General features: G+C 33.2%; 1 protein-coding gene across 5 annotated transcripts in view; it reads left to right on the top strand.

Annotated features, from left to right (window-relative positions):
• The window catches only part of LOC108917312 (serine-rich adhesin for platelets), a 305,787-nt gene that overhangs the window by 280,003 nt on the left and 10,712 nt on the right, over window positions 1–15,072 (top strand). For all 5 annotated transcript variants that reach the window (XM_018723857.1, XM_018723854.1, XM_018723856.1 and 2 more), the window contains 3 exons: window positions 2,686–2,907; window positions 6,710–7,733; window positions 10,681–11,362. In XM_018723857.1, coding sequence (XP_018579373.1) covers window positions 2,686–2,907; window positions 6,710–7,733; window positions 10,681–11,362 — 1,928 coding nt within the window. The remainder of the gene's footprint in view (window positions 1–2,685; window positions 2,908–6,709; window positions 7,734–10,680; window positions 11,363–15,072) is intronic.

Genomic DNA, 15,072 nt, shown 5'->3' with positions numbered 1-15,072 from the left:
TCGTAATATGTTAGTAAATTTAATAAATAATAAAATATACGCTGAAATATTAAAAAAAATCTAACTCAACTCATTTTTTCGTAAAATTTGCCAAGAAACGTGTAATTATGTGGTTTCCTAAGTTTCCTTAAGTGAAATTGAAAGTCTGTCATTTAATAGTAACTTGTGCTGGGGAAATGAATAAATCTCAACTGTTTTTTAACAGTTCATATATCTGCTACAACTATTTTATGGACAGTTTCTGGAATTTAATACTTTGTATATGCAAAAAACTGACAATAAACATGTTTGTTTTACATCGTTACTAAACAACAAACCTATAATTACAAAAAATACCACAATCAGAATGCCGTTCATGAGAAAATCAAATGGAAATGCATTAATTTTGATGCGAGGTGTATATACACATTCAATTTATATTTTCAATTTTGCAATAAATTGCTTTACGTTTGTACTTTTGCGTGCTTTCATTGCATTCCTTTGTATCTAATCGTGATTAAACCGTGATTTAAATAATTTATTTCGCCGTTTAATTAAAATTATTATTATGTTCTACGAAAATCAATAACTTATGAAAATTAATTATTACCAGGGGCATTTTACGTCATAATGTGAAACAATACCTTTTTGTTCGCATAACCCAACCATGATTACGAGTTATGAAAAATATTGATATTATTACATCAATCTATTGGGAATTGCGTATTTTTTTCCAAAAATATATCCAAATGTTTGTTTTATCCTTGTTTGAATAACGCAAAAAGGACACTAAATACGAAATATAATTCTCGCTTGCCACAAGCGTTTCCCAGGGTTTCTTTTCTGCAAAAAGGCATATTTCGGCTCAAAAGTTGAGTAAAGGCTCATTGTAATGGTTCTCATTATTTACGTCGAACGGCAACAGAGAAAAGACTTCCTTCCAACTAGGTATGAAAACTGCATTCATGTCGTCTGTTTAGCTACCACGAAGACAAGCCAATTTGAGGAAAGTAACGTTGGGTATAATGTTCTTAATGTATTTGATAATATTCCTAAGCCATATTCAATTTATTCGGTACATACCGACATATTTTTTTTAGACAGAGGTCATCAAATATTATTTTTAAATACTTTGAATAGTTTTCTTTAAAAAATATACTGTTCATTTATTTAGATGGATGAAGATGAAGAAAATGAACTGTTTTCGAGATAAATCAGTTTTTTAAACAATAGTAAAAACAGACCTAGAAACTTATTTTAACTTTCACATTCACAAAAATAAATTATTAGACAAAATAATACCGAAAGTAATAAAAATTTTATAAACAGAAAAAAGTATCGTTGGTTAAATTGACATATCTCGGTTGATTTTAATTGTACAAACTTCTACCAGGCACCATTTTAAAGGTCTTGAAACCAGCTTTCATTTGAATATGGCATTACATATACCTAAATTAACTCAGAAAAAAGTTATAAGACGAAAATCATCAAAAAAGGGCAAAAATTGGCCAAAAATCCAAGAAGTAGCCAACTTTGATCCAATGTATCTCGGTTTCTATTAGTCGTAGGTACTTCTATAAAGGATTAGGATATTTTAAAGGAAAAAACATTAACTTTTTTTTCTATGAATCAATGCTTATACCTAACTCCTCTCAGAAAAAAGTTGTGGGCCAAAAACCAAAAAAAACGCATTTTTCGGGGTTTTTTACTCGTTTTTTGTTAAAAATATTTTTTTTTTGACTTTAAAAGGTCTCATTTCGATTGGAAATTCAATTTGCTACAACTTTTCCGTTGACAACTATTTAGAAAAAATTCATAGTTTTCGAGTAAAACTCAAAAAACTGAAAATACCACCTTTTTACTTCGTTCTCAAAAACGCACCCCTTTAAAAGGTAGCACTCCGCGGTTTTATCATTTTTTAGGGTCAATTGAACATATCAAACAATAAAATTTCTGTTACGTTGTAGTTCCTTTGAACCCTCTTTTTTTTTTGACATAGTCAATAGCTTATCAACGATTCTAGATTTCGTGTGAGTTATTAGACAGTGATAAGAAATGAGAGGATGAGATGCCAAAACGTTCTGGTAATAATTTGGTTTAATTCCAAAGTCATAAATAAAATTCTTCTGTTTATAACTTTTGATCTAATCAATATTTTTTTACGGTCGAGGGCTAGTTCTGTAGGTCCTTTGAAGACGAAAACTAAAGTGCATTACTATTTTCTCGTGGAAATGAACGGAAAAAAGTTATAAGCGAAAAACCTGAATTTACGTAAATATTATAGAATTAACCACCCTGTAAACAATCTTTACCCCCCCCCCATTTTATGACTGTGGAAACTAATATGTTATTGCACATAATATTTAGCATCTATAGTGATAAATTCAGCTTGCCGAAACAAAAAGTCTCGCCCTATTCTATATTTCCTGGTCTATAAATATTTGTTTTCTGTTAAATCTTTTCAGTAGATTTTGAACTTTGGCAAAGTTAAATAAACTAAATACATTAAACAATTTGTTGCTGCCCGTTTCAAACACTTATTTATTCCGAAAACAGTTCATTGTAACACAGACGAAGATAATATACATAAAAACCTAATTGCCACATTTTTTTTATAAATATTACGTCTATAATATTTTGGATTGAATAACACATACCGAAACGACTCTTGATGTTGCACCGTTATAATCCTGTGTCTGTTCGCAGGGGGGGCAGCAGCAGCAGAGCACGTCGAACAAAACAATCGCCAGCGGAGCCCACAGTCCGCAGTCCAAGGTCACCACCACCACCCCCACGACGTCGCCGGTCAACTCCACAACGGGGAAGCCGGAGCAGAAACCGGTGGAGTGCAATCTGTGCCACAGGAAGTTCAAGAATATACCGGCGCTCAATGGACATATGAGGCTGCATGGGGGCTACTTCAAGAAGGTATGTAGGCGGTACGGTTCCAGTTCAGAGTCGGGATCAGTATTTTTCAATTTTATGGCGCTCACGTTTTTTTTAGAGTACGGTCTAACAGACTTTATAATGGTGTAAAAAAACTAAATTTAAAAAATGGAAGTTCTGCTCATCCGAGGTTTGATTATACATAATGGTTTCAAAAAAATTAAAAAGTAACAAAATGTCAAAGATTTTTTATCTCCCAGTGCTTTGATTCGCACCAATGGCGACCGGATATCGGGAATGTTCATCAGACGCAACAAATTCACGCCATTAGCCCGGTCCGGCGTTTCCGTCGAGTTCAAAACACGAAGTTTGCATCTGTTTGGGGAATTAACGCTAATTAATTGGTGAAAAACGGGCCGAACTTATTCGTTTTTAATTGGAGTTGGAAAGTGCGGGGCTGGAAACGCCCTCCCTAGAACACGGGGGGGGAGAGGAAAGAAACTCCGCATTTAATAAAGTAATTACCGGGTTATGAGGGAATTGAAATATATTTTGAAGGCAAATTAATTTCGGCTTAAAAGGGATCTGTGAGGAATTACGAGAGGAAGAAGCGCGGGGCGAGGCGGCATTTCTAAGGTGATTATAAGGAGAGTCACGTTTTAAATGCAGTTCGTTGGGCTAATGAAGCCCCTCGACAGAATATTCTGATTCATTTCGAGGTATTTTGCATAACTTTAGCTCGGATGATTCCAAAGGAAACCGTACTCGCTCCGGCACGGGGACGCGGGACGGACTGGATTTCAAAATTAAATTCTGCCTCCTCCGCTTGCTTTGGAATAGGCAGTTGCCAAGATGAGTTACAAAAAAATTGAAGTTAGATTATAATTAGGTGTAAAAGTTATTTAAAAAAAGTATTTTCTTGATATCTAGGCTATTGATTATGTCTTAAAAAACAGGGGTACTAAGGAACTACAACGTTGATGGGTGCATGAATCGTTCAAATGTTTATTTAGAATGAAAAAGCCTCGGAGTGGTATTAAATTAGAGGGTGGAAATTGGAGATAGGGGTGAAAATGCAACCCTTCCGGTTTTTTTTGAGTATATCTCGAAAACGAAGTAAAATTTGAGGGTATTGCATAGGAAAAATTTTGTAGATAATGAGATTTTCTATCGAAATAACTTATTTAAAAAATTTATTTATTGCAAAATATTTTAAAAACAATTTTATAAAAAAATGCAAGAAATTAAATTTTTTGTTTTTTTTTTACTTTTATGCAAATAACTTTTTTCTGAGCAGAGATAGATATAGGCATTGCTTCATAGAAAAAAAAGTATATAAAACTTCCTTCAAAACAAGAGGTTGTAAAGTATTTTTGGATGAAAATTGACTGATATATGGCCGCTCAAACTTAGAAACATTTTTCGATTTTCGTCGCGTTTACCCTTATACGTTTTAATTATCATTTTTTGCAAAAAAAAGGAAGGAAATAAGACGTTCAAGGATTTTCATCACATGACTTGTTCGAAAGGTCATTAAAAATTAAAAAACCATGGTGTGCTATTAAATTAGAGGGTTGAAATTGAAGATAGGGGTGAAAATGTACTTTTGCAATTTTTTTAATATAGCACGAAAACGAAGCAAAATTTCGGTATAGTAATTTTGTAGAGACTTGAATTTCTCATCGAAATGACTTATTTAGAAAATGTAAAAGGAAAATTTTATGCAAAAAATCGTTTATAAACAATTTTAAAGAAAGCAAAAAATAAGATTTTTTGATTCTTTTTTTTACTTTTTCAATAACATAATTTAGTAAAAACTTGAGAATTTAAGTACAATAAAGTTTATTAGTAATGTATATACAGTGTGTCCACGGATGGAGTTGACAAGAGGAGAAACTCTTTTGTTTTTGACTTAATCGAAAAATGTCACTCTTTATCAAAAGTTCTGCCCCTCGAAAAAATTAGACTGTCTACAAACTTCTTAGATTAGATATAGAGGGTGCTCATAAATTTAAAAAAAAACACGAAAATACTCAAGAGAAAAGTACCACTATTTATTATTTTACACAATATTTTCATAAAACAAATCTATTTATAACCTCAAATAATGTCCTAATACAAATTTTAAAATAAAAATTTCTATTCTGACTTTTAATCTATATGTATAGCTCACCCCAAAAATTTAAATTTTTATTTTAAAATTTGTATTAAAACATTATTTGAGGTTATAACAGATTTGTTCTATAAAAATGTTGTGTAAAATAATAAATAATGGTACTTCTCTCTTGAGTATTTTCGTGTTTTTTTTAAATTTATGAGCACCCTGTACATCTACTCTAAGATGTTTGTATGACAATCTCATTTTTTCGAAGGGTAGAACTTTTTATAAAGAGTGACATTTTTTGGTAGTCAAAAACAAAAGAGTTTCTCCTCTTGTCAACTGTATCCGTGGACACACTGTATATACATTATTAATGAACTTTATTGTACTTAAATTCTCAAGTTCTTACTAAATTATTTTATTAAAAAAAGTAAAAAAAAAATCAGAAAATCTTATTTTTTGCTTTCTTTAAAATTGTTTATTAACGATTTTTTGCATAAAATTTTCCTTTTACATTTTTTAAATAGGTCATTTCGATGAGAAATTCAATTCTCTACAAAATTTTTCCTAAGAACAATACCGAAATTTTTCTTCGTTTTCGTGCCATATTTAAAAAACTGCAAGTCTCATTTTTTCGAGGGGCAGAACTTTTTATGAAGTGACATTTTTCGATAAAGTCAAAAATAAAAGAGTTTCTCCTCTTGTGTGTCAACTCCATCCGTGGACACACTGTATATACATTATTAATAAACTTAAATTCTCAGGTTTTTACTAAATTATTTTATTAAAAAAGTAAAAAAAAATCAAAAAATCTTATTTTTTGCGTTCTTTAAAATTGTTTATTAACGATTTTTTGCATAAAATGTTCCTTTAACATTTTTTAAATAAGCCATTTCGATGAGAAATTCAATTCTTTACAAAATTTTTCCTATGAACTATACCGAAATTTTACTTCGTTTTCGTGCTATATTTAAAAAACTGGAAAAGTGCATTTTCACCCCTATCTTCAATTTCAACCCTCTAATTTAAGAGCACCCCGTGGTTTCATTTTTAATGACCCTTCGAACAAGTCATGTGATGAAAATCCTTGAACGTCTTATTTCTTTCCTTTTTTGCAAAAAATGAGAATTAAAACGTATAAGGGTAAACGCGACGAAAATCGAAAAATTGGCAAAGTTTGAGCATATATATCAGTCAATTTTCATCCAAAAATACCCTATGTTTTGAAGGAAATTTTATCTACTTTTACTTCTATGAAGCAATGGCTATACCTATCTTTACTAAAAAAAAACTAGAGGCAAAAAAATAAAAAAAATCAGAAAATCGATTTTTTTACTTTTTTCAAATTGTTTATTAACGATTATTTTGCATAAAATTTTCCTTTGAAATTTTTTAAATAAGCTTTTTCGATTTGAAATTCAATTCTCTAAATAATTTTTCCTATGAACTATACCAAAAAAATTAAAGGAACAGAAAAATTTCCAAATTTTTTAGTGATTTTTGAAAGGCTATAACTTCGTGAATAATGTCGTATCCAGAAAAACAAGAACCAATATTCTAGTCCTGAAATTTTGAGATGAAAAACTTTTTTGAGCATCACTTTCGAACAATCATTTTTCGTGAATGGTTATTATTAGTATGACCCTGAGAAAACACCAATTATCTCTCTCAACTCTGTTTAAATTAATCTTTTCGCTGTCGCATTCCTACATTTCCCACTCTAGCGACATTTACATTCCGCAGGACTCGGAGAACAAAAAATGCGAAAAGAAAGACTCCACCGGCCCCCCTCTCCAGACGGCCAGCGTCAGCGTGCGGGCCTTGATAGAAGAGAAGATAATAAACAAGAGAATAACCAATCCGCCGGCATCCAGCACCACGCCCCAAGAAGAAGCAAAATCCAACGCCCCCCCGCTGTTCCCCCTAACCGTGCATTCCTCAGGAAACGCTGACCTGGAGTCGAAGATCTCTTCGTTCGTGGTCCCTGCCCCGCCCCAGCAGACGGCGGAGAAAACCAGAAGACATTCCGACGCAGAAGCTTTCAGGACTTCCACCACTCAGCAAGAAGCTCAGGCCCTGGCCGATCTCATACTGAAAAGGGAGAAGGCCTCCGTTAAGAGAACCACGTCAGATCCGGGTCAGTCGCAATCCTCTCCTCTCATAGAGTTCCAATCCGCGGATTCCTTTACCCTGGCCAACGTGACGTACCAGTCGGACGAAGCGGAATTCATCTCGTCCACCCTACAAGACGAGGTCTTCACCCAGGTACAGGACACCATGCTCCTGCAAGGCGTGGATCCCAACCAACTCGCCTCGATACAATTCCAAACCGACACCCTGCTGCAAGACCAGAACGACCAACAGCTGCCAGAGTTCAAACTGGAAGACATCAACCTCCAGGAATCCGTCGTCCAGCAGTCCCCGTCGTACCAATCTAGTCATTCGGTTAACCAGGAACTGCAAGCGGTGCTGGATTCCCCTTTGCCGGAGAGTTTAGCGGAGTTCAGTACGTTTCACTCCACGAGTAATCTGGATATGCCTTCCCCAGGGTACCAGACGCATTCGCCGGCGCAGTACGCGAGGTCTCCTCATACAATCACCGCGCAGTCGCCGCTGCAAAGTCCACTGATAAGGCACGACTCGCCCGGTTTTGCTTACCCTACACCGCCCGCTAGTCACGAAGGGCAGAGTCCCGGTTTCGGCCAGAACACCATGCTGCCGATGGTGTCACCCACTACTCAGGAATTCGGGCAGATCGTGGAAAGGGGTAAGTTATTTGGTACCTCTTAGACCGATCAAAATAACTCATTTAGAGGGGGGGGAAAAAAAGAAAATTGTTACCTGGACTTTTATAAGTGGAAATGGTAAAGGGGCTTATGACAAACGAAAATAAATAAATGCGTAGAGGGTTGATTTGGGGGGTTGAAAAGTTATAAAAAATTGTATCATTGGGATTTCTGGCGAAAGTTGACGTCAAACAAAAAAGTATCCATCACAAAAGTTGTAGATCATGCAAAAATCTACAACTTTTGTAGAGGTCACTTTTTAACATAACCTCAAAATTTCCGAGAAAAATTCGAAAAACAAGTTTTTTTCTGATTTTTCGTTTTTTATTTCTCATTTCCGCAAAAATTATTTAATTTTGACGAAACTTGGTGAAAGTATACCTTTCTCTGTCTTAAATAACCTCAAATTTTTTTAGATAAAAAAATAAAGAAGTTTCCAAGATATTTATTTTTTTCGACCTGAAACACTTTTTTTCAAAGAAAAATTCTACTTAAAAAAATCATCGTACAGAATTCTGCCGGTAATCATTTTTTTTGTTTTGACATATACTTTTTGGTGAAATAAAAAAAATTTTAATCACTGCTCAAAAACATGCTCAAAAATGCAAAAAAGTAAAAAATGACTAGCAACGATGAATTTTTCAGTAATTGTTGATAATTTGTTTAAATTAAAAAACATTCAAAAACTGATTACACCATTCAATTCTACGGAAAAAAAATAAAAAAAAAACTGTCATTGTTTGACCCAAAACTATTTTTAAACAGTATTGCCATAAACATAAGTCGAATAGTGAATAAATAAAATAAATAATTTTTTTTGCGTAGGATCGATTATTGTACTTATTTTTTTTAAAGCTTGATGAATTCATAGATATACAGTGTGTCCAAGATAAGGATGGGATAGCATTGGTATCTAGGAAACGGTAAAAGATACGGGGTGGCTCAAATTTGAAAAAAGTTGTGATTTTTTATACCTAACAATATGCCGTTTAGAAAGTTTTAAAATTCCGAGTAGTTCCGGAGATATCCGGAAAAACCCGAAATTTTGCTAAATTGTGTAATTTTTTCTGGCTTTATTTGAAAACGAATTTTAAAATAAATAACATATTTACAATGCCACTTTTTTCGCTCTATACAATGGCGTCAACATTTTTGCAATCCGACGTTTCGTCTTCGAGGGGCCATCATCTGGTTAATTTTTTTAAATACGTCGCTACTATTTTTATGACAAAATCTAGTCATTTTTAATTCTGAATTAGAGGATATTACTATTGTACTCGCTTAAATTTTAGCTTGTTTTAGCTATCATTTAAAAGTTTTCCTGAGTACGGCTCTGAACGCTTTCAAAATATCTATTGGATGAAGTCATAACAGTATAAAAGTCAATACTGCACAAAATATCCAACGGTTTTTTACTACTATTAGCAATACTAATTAGAAATAATAAAATATTTCATAAATTCGTATTATTTTTTTATTAGGTACAACTTTTTAAATTATGGATTAAAAAAATTGTTGGATATTTTGTGATGTATTGACTTTTATTCTCTCTCTCTCTCTCCTCTCTCCTCTCTCTCTCCTCTCCTCTCTCTCCTCTCTCTCCTCTCTCTCATTTCTCTCCTTTCTCTCCTTTCTCTCCTTTCTCTCCTCTCCCCCCCTCTCTCTCTCTAATAGATACAGGTATTTTGAAAACGTTCAGAGCCGTACTCAGGAAAATTTTTTAATGATAGCTAAAAACCTTTTTTACAATAGTAATATCACCTAATACAGAATTAAAAATGACTAGATTTTGTCATAAAAATAGCAGCGATATATTTAAAAAAATTAATCTGATGATGGCCCGTCGAAAACGAAACGTGGAATTGCAAAAATGTTGACGCCACTGGATAGAGCGAATAATGTGGCATTGTAAATATGCAATTTATTTAAAATTCGTTTTCAAATAAAGCCAGAAAAAAAATTAAACGATTTTGCAAAATTTTTCAGGTTTTCCGATTTCGCGTCAACAGTAGACTCTGCTGTTAATACTTTGTATTGCTGAAATCTCAAATCGTCCAGAGATAATTTATTATTTGTGCATTTGTAATTCGACTTAGATGTTTATAGCAATACTGTACAAAAATAAAGTTTTGGGTCAAACAATGAGACACAGTTTTTTTTATTTTTTTCCGTAGAATTGAATGGTGTAATCAGTTTTTGAATGTTTTTTAATTTAAACAAATTATCAACAATATCTGAAAAATTCATTGTTGCAAGTAATTTTTTATTTTTTTGCATTTTTGAGCATGTTTTGGAAATGTTATTACAGATTTTTTTATTTCACCAAAAAGTATATGTCAAAACGATAAAAATGATTACCGGCAGAACTCTGTACGATGATTTTTTTAAGTAGAATTTTTCTTTGAAGAAAAAGTGTTTCAGGCCGAAAAAAATGAATATCTCGGAAGCTTCTTAATTCGTTTATCTAAAAAAATTGGAAATTATTTAAGCCAGAGAAAGGTATACTTTCACCAAGTTTCGTCAAAATTAAATTGATTTTTTGCGGAAATGAGAAATAAAAAACGAAAAATCAGAAAAAAACCTGTTTTACGCATTTTTCTCGGAAATTTTGATGACTTCTACAAAAGTTATAGATTTTTGCATGATCTACAACTTTCGTGTTAGATACTTTTTTTGTGTGACGTCAACTTTCGCCAGAAATCCCAATGAGACAATTTTTCTTAACTTTTCAATCCCCCAAATCAACCCTCCGCCGCCCCTGCTCACGCATTTATTTTTTTTAGGTTTATTATAAGCCCTTTTACCATTTCCACTTATAAAAGTCTAGGTAACAATTTTTTTTTTCTCCAAGTGTAATTTGGTATGCACATTTCCAAAATTCATATATTTTTTAATTTTGTTATAAGTAAACATTCGTGTATCTCTCAGGGATGTACGACCCGCCTCAGGCGTCGTCCCCTCTGTCTGCGGCATTCTTCACCTCGACAATGTCGAGCTCGGCGGCCGTTGAGGAAGCCCTGGAAGAGGTACTGCCAGGAGAACCAATTTACCCCCTCACCAACTCCCCAACGCCCCAGAGTCCGCTTGGACTAACCCCGGTGCCATCCCCGATATCCAGCATCGTGACGACTTCCGACCCCTCTCCTCTTCCATCGACGACGTTCTCCCCTTCGCCGAACACCTCGACCTTCTCCATGTCCAATAACTGGTGCAACGGCGTCATGCTTCCAAACTCGGACGATCCCCTGCTGTCGAGCAGCCCGAAGGACTTCGTCTCGAAGAAAAAGTTCGAATTCAACGGCGTCCCGCTCAGGCTTATAAGCAACAACGGCCTCATAGAACTGAACAGTTCGAATTTCGCCGGGATCCTGGTGGACGCGAACGGCGAGATAAAGCTCATCCAGACCGGGGGGAACACCTTCCAGGCGAAGAACTTCGTCCTTACCAACACCCAGATAGTCACGCAGGAGAACGACGACAAGAATAAAGTACAAAAGGTGATAAAGACAGTACAATGCGCCATACCAACGAAACAGATCATCACTAGGCCTAAGCAAGTCGTAGAAGTTAAGAAGGAGGAGAGCAACGACGTTTTTCTCAGCCCCACAACGTAAGTAGATCATGGAATTGATTTATTATTTTTTTTAATCATGCTAACTGTACCATCTTTGAAGACTACTTGCCAGAGAGTTGATTATAAATAGTGAAGTGAATGGGACCTAGAAGAGTTCCCTGAGGTCTATCTCCATTAACTGTGGTCACTTAAACATCTATTTAGATACAGATTCCATATAGGCCAAGCAAATAAGATTTTTACCCGAAAAAAGTCCTATCCGCGAGATTATTGTAAAATTGTCTAAAGGAACATAAATACAAGACATCTCTCATCTCGTGAGTCAAAAACTTTTACTAGCTAACTTTACTATTTAAACAAATAAGTGAGGAAAACAGTTTTTTCACTTTGCAGGGAAAACCATCAATTTTCGCGAATAGTGACTTTGATATAGTTTGTATGGAGTAAAATTATCTACAAAATGAGACTTGTTAAATTAAAATCGGTTAATAAACGAAAAAGTTATTGCAAAAAACAAGAAAAGTGCCCAGTTTTTAATTTGTTTATAACTATCGCATTTATTGTTAAAATTTTATAAAACCTATGACAAGTTGAGGGTTTTGTCATAATTCAAAAGTGTGCCAAAAGTGGGCGCTGTAGGTGCAATAGTTTTCGCACAATTCTATTTGTTTACAGCGGAGGCTCCAAAAGTTGTGAACTTTAGGCCTCTGTACAGGCGTTAATTTTCATCCAAACATGATTCTGAAAGCGTCATTGTAATCTTAAAGACGCAATTAAGCGACCTATTAAAAAATATCACCGTTTTTTTTGACATTAACATTCTCAAATTGTGCATTAAAAAACCGTGCGTTCTTCGCTTATAAACAATTTGAATAACATTGTTGCTATTTATGTTATCTCTCCGAAAATAGATACAATGGATAGCTGGCAAAAAAATACAATTTTTTTTAAATCAGCCTCTACGATCAACAGAGCCAATATAAGATTTTTTTTTAATCGTAGCGCAATTGTTTATAAACATTAAGACTTGAATTTTTCGCAAAATAAAGTTTACGACGTAAACTACGATTTCCCGTGAATTGCATTGAAAAATGTGGAAAATTAACGACTCACGAGCCCTTTAAAGAGTAGGTACTTGCTAAGTAAAATGTCCGGCGTGGTGGTGGGGGAAGCTCGTCCAAGCGAGTCGCGCGCGCGAGAAAAGTTCAAATTGATGCGCGCTGTTAATTTTGCAATATCTCGACTTCTGTTCATCGTAGAAACTTCTATTTTTAAAACTGGGGTAGCTCAACGAAAAAATAACAATGGGCATATTTACGAGTTCGTAGAAGAGCTATGAACCGCAGAAAAATGCATCTTTTATACTTAAATTTTTTTTAATTTAGAAAAATGTCACAAAAATTATTGTTAAACGAAATATTAATTAAAATTTCAATTTCGGAATTATTTTACTATTATTAAATAAATAAATTGTTCATTTAAAAAGTTATTTTTATTACATATTAAGGCAAAATAAATTTGTTTTTTCAATATTTTGTTAGATATTTAATTACGATTTAAATGTAAAATTAAAGTAAAAATTCATAAATTATTTTCAAATTATTTCTCATAAAAATAGAAAAAAAATTAAATTTTAAATTGTTGTATTATACAGGGTGTTCCTAAATAAGTGTCGCAACGGAAAACTGTAAATTCCTCTTGAAATAAGAAACATTTTTTTCGAAACGTTAGCAAAATGTTTGCTTTTGTTCACAAAGTCATTTTTCTTGAAAACGGTTGACTTTAGAGCAATGAACAAAGAGAACTTTTGTTGTATAAAATTCATTGGCGCTTTAAAATTTGTTGTCAAAAGTCAATTTTTCCAGTGGCGTAAAATTTAGGGGGGCGGGAACCCTTACCATACCTTAAAATCTCCACCACTGGCATGTCCAATGAACTCGAGAAGGGTGCGAAAAAGTAGCTATTAATAGTGGTAATGTGTGTACAAAAGCTCAGTCCTGTAGTTCAAACGATTCCTAAGATATTGGCGAAAAACTAAAAAAAAATTAAAGTTTGGACACCGTGTATCTCGAAAATGAAAGTCCGGAGAGAAAAATGGAAGAGGAAAATAATGTTTCTTTTTTCAAGAGGAATTTACAGTTTTCCGTTGCGACACTTATTTAGGAACACCCTGTATTGCAATATATCTATTATTCAAAATGGTTGTGATTAATATTTTTTGAATTAATTTTTATTATGTTGCAAAAATTTTTTTGTATAAAATTTGTAAATATAATAAAAAAATGTAATTTTATCGACCGCATTATTTTTATTGATATTTTTTAATTTTGATAATAAATTCAAATGCTTTTTATTATTTTTTAAATCTTTTAACAATAAATAATAATTTGAAAATAATTTGTGAATTTTTACTTTTTTAAATCGTAACTAACAAAATATTGAAAAAAAACAAGTTTACTTTGCCTTAATATGTAAAAAAATAACTTTTTAAATGAACGATAGCTTCATTTATTTATTTAATAATAGTAAAATAATTCCGAAATTGAAATTTTAATTAATATTTCGTTTAACAATAATTTTTGTGATATTTGCAAATTAAAAAAAATTAAGTATAAAAGATGCATTTATTCTGGGGTTCAGGGTTATTCTACGAATTCGTAAATATGCCCATTGTTATTTTTTCATCGAGCTACCCCAGTTTAAAAAAAGAAGTTTCTACGATGAATAGAAGCCGAGATATTGCAAAATTTACAGCGCGCATCAATTTGAACTTTTCTCGCGCGCGGGACTCGCTTGGACGAGCTTCTCCCACACCACTTTACTTAGCGAGTACCTTCTCTTTAAAGGGTTCGTTAATTTTCCACATTTTTCAATGCAATTCACGGGAAATCGTAGTTTACGTCGTAAACTTTATTTTGCGAAAAATTCAAATCTTAATATTTATAAACAATTGCGCTACGATTTAAGAAAAAAAATCTTATCTTGGCTCCTGTTGGTCGTAGAGGGTACTTTTTTTTAAAAAAAAATGTATTTTTTGCCAGCTATCCATTGCATCTATTTTCGGTGAGGTAGCATAAATAGCAACAATTTTATTCAAATTGTTTATAAGTAAAAAACGCACGTTTTTTTAATGCACAATTTGAGAATGTTAATGTCAAAAAATCGGTGATATCTTTTAATAGGTCGCTTAATTACGTCTTTAAGATTACAATGACGCTTTCAGAATCATGTTTGGTTGAAAATTGACGCCTGTACAGAGGCTTAAAGTTCATAAGTTTTGGAGCCTCCGTTATAAATAAATAGAATTGTGCGAAAACTATTGCACCTACAGCGCCCACTTTTGGCACACTTTTAAAGTATGACAAAACCCTCAATTTGTCATAGGTTTTATAAAATTTTAACAATAAATGCGATAGTTATAAACAAATTAAAAAATGGGCACTTTTCTTGGTTTTTTGCAATAACTTTTTTGTTTATTACACGATTTTAATTTAACAAGTCTCATTTTGTAGGTAATTTTACTCTCTACAAGCTGTCTGGGAGTCACTTTTCGCTAAAATTGATGGTTTTTCCTGCAAAGTGAAAAAACTGTTTTCCTCACTTATTTGTTTAAATAGAAAAGTTAGCTAATAAAAGTTTTTGACTCACGAGATGAGAGATGTCTTGTATTATGTCCCTTTAGACAATTTTACAATAATCTCGCGGATAGTACTTTTTTCGCTAATTTTCCTGGTGTAATAATACTT

This window comes from Anoplophora glabripennis, unplaced genomic scaffold (genome assembly GCF_000390285.2).
Source record: "Anoplophora glabripennis isolate ALB-LARVAE unplaced genomic scaffold, Agla_2.0 scaffold22, whole genome shotgun sequence".
Taxonomy (NCBI): Eukaryota; Metazoa; Arthropoda; class Insecta; order Coleoptera; family Cerambycidae; genus Anoplophora; species Anoplophora glabripennis.
Note: the sequence above shows the minus strand (reverse complement) of the source record. Positions and strands in the feature narration are given on the sequence as shown.